Consider the following 6000-nt stretch of genomic DNA (forward strand, 5'->3'; position numbering starts at 1 on the left):
GGTCGCGGTGGTTTACAATCAGCGATTTTATAATAAATCTAATCAAAAATGGAAAATATGAGCTTTACATTTGTGATCAACAATTAAAAACGGACGTATTTCCGCAAAGTTGTAAATCACATCATAGTATCATTTTAAAGATAATTTACAACAAACCTTAGACTTACCCCTACTGATCTTGTACATTCAGATGCCCGGAAACAAACTCAGATGTCGGCACTGACCAAGGAGAGAGACAACCTCAAACAGAACATCAAGGCGTACGAATCGTTGTTTGAGACGACACAGATGTTGATCAAGGAGTTACAGAGTAAGTAAGGCCGGGGCCGGGAGGTGAAATCTCCGTTTTCAGATGGATTTTTGAATTTCCTTCTTTTCTCCTTGTAAAAGGTTTAAGTTGGCAGCAGTGACAGAAGAATGCCGCCAGCACTTTTCACAGCAAATGACGGGTCAGTTGCCTTGTTACGTCAAGTGTGGTATAAGTCAAATCATATAAAATATTGATAATTCTGTATCTGAATGTTGTTTTCAGTTCTCGTGAATGAAGCCACCAAGGAAGAGAAAAGAATCAAGGACGAACTCAAAAAACAGAAAATTCCTGAGTCACAAATTAATAATGTAAGCGATCTTTGTCAGGTTTTTTATTTTTTTCCCAATATTTTTGTATTTTGAGTGAAGTGACGATGGAATTATTGAAAAAAGCATTGACGCCTGTAAGAGAGCGCAATTTGAATGAACACAACCAATTTGGGACGTGAACTAGTTTCCTTGATAGAACAGGTGTCTAATGTCTAATAGGGGGGTGTCCTCAATAGAAAAGTGTCCTTAATAGAGAGGATGACCAGAATAGAGGGGTGTCCGCTTAGGGAGATTAATCCGTATGTTCTTTACAGAAAAAGAATCTCGAGCGTTTAATCGACCACCGGATAAAAGAACGAGACGAGCTCATCAACCGACCACGCCGAGTCTGTACTGTACCCCTGGCACCGAAGGAAAACGAGGTGTTAGGCAAAGTGTGCCATCTCGCCCAGGCTGAGGACGAGGATTCGGCGCGTGTTTTATCTTGGCACATGTCAGCTGATATGGACTGCGTGGTCACGCATACTCTTAAAAAGGTTCGTGAGATTAGTTCAGCTGGTGTTGGGTTAAGCTTGTAGTGGATTTTTTCCACCAGCCTTATTTTGGTTGGAAGATTCAACAAGGCCTCCACCCAACGCAGTGAGCTACTGCGTTTCCCTGTACACAAGATATCCAAGTGAAGATGTGGGGAGAGGGATGTATATGCTATCGTCGAGCAAGTCATACAGGCCTAGGGGGGCTGTGCTATAAGACTTTACAATTCCGGGGACTGCTGTCTGACCAAATCTGCCCTAGTAGTTCAGAAGGTGGGAGGGCCTGATTTTTGATAAGTGAGGATGTTGTTAAGTAATGGGAGTGAGTTTTGTGACAAACTGCGCGGTGATCATTCAGCTGAAATATTTTCTCCACATTTGATTTCAGGCGAAAGATATTTACTCAAAATCTGGAGGCAAACAGCAAGTGCTGCCGCTGGAATCTATATACAGAAAAACACTGCCCGATTGGAATAAGTAAGTTGTGAAAATTATTTGTTTCGCTTGACGTCAACATTTTTCGGGACTTGGAGCTACTTGTAGAGTTGATGTGACCGCATAAATGGCCTTGTTGATATGCAGTGTTGATATTGGCTGCTCTACCAAAGGACAGAAGACAATCCCTCACACTTGATTGACGGCTGAAACCATTATGTATTTAATAAGGTAGTAGTATAGAGTGAAATTAACTGATTCTGTTTTGATTTCAGACCATTACCCCATGTTAGATTTCGCCCCAACTGGAAGCCACAGGGTAACCCAATGTATGCCAGGAATCTGCTGATTTTCCCACACGACCCAGACAACTGTAAATTAGGTAAGGATGCAGTCGGATGTGAGACTATGGGTATCTCAGTGTGGCAGTTCACCTTGTTTTGTCAGATTCAGGCAGACAAGCCTGAGAGGATTCTAGAGTGACTGAGGTTCCAGTACCGTGGTGTTTCCTTGATGGAGAAGGAATGCCCTTTCATGTCTGTTCCTAAAGTATGGATTCTTTTCTTTCAGTATTTGGCATGCTCCTCGGTGACACCATAATCCTGGACAACTTAGACCACGCCAACGCCTACCGACACGAAATCGTGAGATTCACCCACTGCCCCACAATCCTGACCAGAACCGGCGACCGCATCCGTAGCAATGGAAAGTTCGGAGGTCTGATGAACAAAGCATTGCCAATTGAACGTCTGCGGGGTATGGTGTTTGGTGCCCCACTGCCAATGGCCTACCATGCTGTCTGTACTCAAATAGGTATGTCACGTTTGTTTATGATTTGGTTTGTTAGACGTTCCGTCTTATCTTTTCGCCAGGTGCCTGTTCTAGATCAGACCAAAAGTGAACATTTGGGAGCCATATTTTAGCAAGTAAAGACAGTCCCAAGGACAACGCTTCCACATGAAAAAACGTTGTTGAGTTATTTTGCTTTGTGTGCTGTCGTATCCCTGATAAATGTTATCTTGTGTTGTTTGCAGACGTTCTCCAGAGTTACCGAGAGGCGCTCGTGAAGAGAGAGAAGGCAACCAATGATCTCCAGGAGCAGCTGAACAACCAGAAGACTGTCGAGATGAAGACCAAGAACCGGGAATATAACGATGCCAAAAGTCAACTCGGCCAGATTGAGTCAAGACTTGGTAAGAACGCCATACCACTCTATTCATGCATTTTGAATCATCACACTAGTACTGCAGTAGTAGAATTTCACTTGAATCTTTATTTGATTGACCTTGTGTTTTGTCGCAAAAATCTGGATTGTGGATGTCTGGGATTATTGGACCATACCAAAGGTGGCTACTGGTAGATGCATGGCCATGCAGAAACTTGAGTGATTAAGGTCATCAATCTCTTCTATAAGGTTTACTAATGCTGCCCCCGTGCTTTTGAACAAGCTGGCAAAAACACCAAGGCATCAAGTGTGGTGAACCAGTTCCATACACTTCCTAAGTCATTTATGTTTCAAACCGATTACAGTAATTAGTCCATTATGCTTTGTGCTCTGAGCTGGGCAACCTAAAAGGCCCTTCACTAATAGTTGATAAACATATTATTGTATTGTGTTGAGTTATGCATGTATTGTATTGTATATTGTATTGTACAGTACTGTATATTGTATTGTACAGTACTGTGTATTGTATTGTACAGTACTGTATATTGTATTGTACAGTACTGTGTATTGTATTGTACAGTACTGTATACTGTATTGTACAGTACTGTATATTGTATTGTACGGTACTGTATATTGTATTGTACAGTACTGTATATTGTATTGTACAGTACTGTATATTGTATTGTACAGTACTGTATATTGTATTGTACAGTACTGTGTATTGTATTGTACTGTGTTATATCTGAAATCGTCTGTTTCAGGAATGTGCAAGCAGCCAGAGCAGGACAAACAAGAAAGCATGGACACGAATGAAAATGAAAACAATGCAAAGGACATTAATAAAAGCAGGGGGCGCCGCTCAGCTGCTGCAGACGACGGGCCGTCTGCTAAGAAAAGTCGCCAGGCATCACCCGCAGTTAACGGAAGTCCTGCTCAAGGGACAAGGCGGCCGAAACGGAACATTCAGTCACCGAGAAAATTTTAAGGAACAGTTCAATTGTAGTTGATAGATCGGTTGTAGATGAACAGAAGGTTATTCCAATGCATTAGGTCGCTAAGTAGGCCTTTTATCTATGCTGGAGGATGTCGGCGCTCAGACGTACCATAGTACCTATGCTGTGGGAATATTTGCTCTACGATCTTATGAATGGCACTCAGTATACATAGTATATCCAATATGGTGTATTTTGCCTTCATGTACTTATGAGATTTTGAGGCCAATTGGTAGACCAGTGTTATATTGAGGAGCCAAGTTCTTGTCTAGCTTGTTTGGAAGTGACAGGCAGACATGTTTCAAACTGCACCGACTGCAACTGATACCATTTTGATGAAAAATTGTTTCACGTGCGTGTGAAGATGTGAAAAACTCTGAATTTGTTTCATGGATGAATAAGTGGGGAGAACATGGGGTGCAGGTGTCACTCTCATTATAGCTCAGTGCAGCAATAATTGTGGTAGGTTGCATCGATAAATATTGCTGGTTTGTAGGGCGCTGGATAAAAGACATCTGGTCAGAGATTTTTGCATGCAAATTTGAATCTTTGGGGATTTCCAGTGAGCTTTTAAAATAATGGTCTTGTATATACATGTACATGTAGTTCTAGTATTTGTAATTCATGATGTTGGGGGGAATTTTTGTCTGAATATGAAAATGATAGATCTCATGCATGCATGCATTTGTAAGTGGTCTTCAGTTCGAATGAATTATTAAATACTTTATGAAAAGGTCGAAATTATATACCAAAATCTGTGTTCTTTTCAATTTACAATTTGATACAATTTTTTGTATGGTGTCAATAGTTTTCGAATATCGTTACTTCCTGAAGTACATGTGAACAACTGGGTTCAAATATTGTAAAGCTCCATTTACTCGGTACGTTTTCATGATATTTAGTAGTTTTCGAAAACAATGTTGTGTAGGTCCCCAAAGATAGGAAGTTTCTCTGAAAAAGCTAAAATTCCTCAAAGTAATGAAGAAATATGTTGTGTATACACGTGACTCTTGTTTTTTTTCTTGTGGCTTGCGCACTTTCCTTTAAAAGGATTTGGGAGCATTGTGTGGTGTAAACTTGCCTAGAATTGATGTGGTGAAGTGTTTGTAACAGGACAGCCCTGGAAATACAGATCCTGACAACTGGTTGGCCCTAAACTCCCCTCAAGATATTTAGGAACTGATGTGCATCAACTTTTTAACTACATACATGTATGACCCCTTCATGTAATACAAATCGTATAGTGCTTCCTGAGCACTGTTAATTTTGCAAAAATGTCAAAACGCATCCTCTTCCATTAGTTGTTTCTGCAAAGCTTCTTCTGATATTCTGGAAAGTAAAATGATCTATTGGGCTTTGAAATGTAACAGTGTTGTATCGGACTAAATGCGAGTCAAGTTTTATCGAATACTGTCTGTTTTAGGTCTAGCAGTGTCGTACGTAGCTTGTCAATTATATTTTTGTCAAAAAATGCGTTATCCATCATCTGTACAATGTTCGATTAACATTTTCATGAGATATAAAATTCATTGTTTCCTTGTTTTGTAATCTTTCATCAGGCAGGAAATGCCTTTACGTGCAGGGACGACCTTATCATCCTCTGTCTTTCTTACAAATATGAGATGTGCTGGGTGAAGGACCAGCTATCAAGAGTGTCTCAAATGAGAGTAGGTTGTTCTCCAACAAGGGACAAGATGCTCCCTTTTCAGGGTGTTCCCCCTGAATCAGTGCCTGGCTTGCAGGTTGTGACTTTGCCTTCAAAAAACCTGGGGTGAAATGAATTTGGTGTAAGAGATTTGGTTATCTAAAGGTTTGAAGATCAGTTGCTGCACCTATATTAAGTCGAAGGGTACAAGGAAGGTCTCCTATATCAAGCCTCGGGCAATAGGAATAGTCTAATTATCTTCGAAAGGAATGAAAAGAAATCCATTACATTCACCCACTGTCAAATTAGCTTAGGCGACAGTGACGCTGTCTCGCGGTAGAGAATGGAACTGAAATATTCGTCCAAAACTTTCAGTTCTGTGTTTTACCGCGAGACAGCGCCACTATCGCCAAAGCCAATTTTCAATGAAATTGAGCATCTCGGGGTTGTCCTCTTTTTGGCATGTTTCATAGGCTTATTACCAATGTAAATTAGACATTGGGGGTATTTGAAAAGCCCTTTACATATACTTGCATGTACTAGGGACATAAATAACCAATATAGATCTACCATTATCATCAATTATCTATCCATCTTGGACAAAAATTTGCTTTTGGAGAGGCACTGTCATTTGGATCGGAGGAAAAAGAC

The 6000-nt window shown here is 40.6% G+C and overlaps 1 protein-coding gene across 4 annotated transcripts in view; it reads left to right on the forward strand.

Annotated features, from left to right (window-relative positions):
• The window catches only part of LOC135502735 (structural maintenance of chromosomes flexible hinge domain-containing protein 1-like), a 29528-nt gene extending 24299 nt beyond the window's left edge, over positions 1-5229 (forward strand). For all 4 annotated transcript variants that reach the window (XM_064795748.1, XM_064795750.1, XM_064795749.1 and 1 more), the window contains 8 exons: positions 191-310; positions 533-618; positions 894-1115; positions 1501-1589; positions 1823-1929; positions 2118-2360; positions 2582-2740; positions 3474-5229. In XM_064795748.1, coding sequence (XP_064651818.1) covers positions 191-310; positions 533-618; positions 894-1115; positions 1501-1589; positions 1823-1929; positions 2118-2360; positions 2582-2740; positions 3474-3697 — 1250 coding nt within the window. In that variant the 3' untranslated portion in view covers positions 3698-5229. The remainder of the gene's footprint in view (positions 1-190; positions 311-532; positions 619-893; positions 1116-1500; positions 1590-1822; positions 1930-2117; positions 2361-2581; positions 2741-3473) is intronic.
• The last annotated feature ends 771 nt before the right edge of the window (positions 5230-6000 follow it).

The sequence above is a fragment of the Lineus longissimus genome, chromosome 19 (assembly GCF_910592395.1).
Source record: "Lineus longissimus chromosome 19, tnLinLong1.2, whole genome shotgun sequence".
In the NCBI taxonomy this organism is placed as follows: Eukaryota; Metazoa; Nemertea; class Pilidiophora; order Heteronemertea; family Lineidae; genus Lineus; species Lineus longissimus.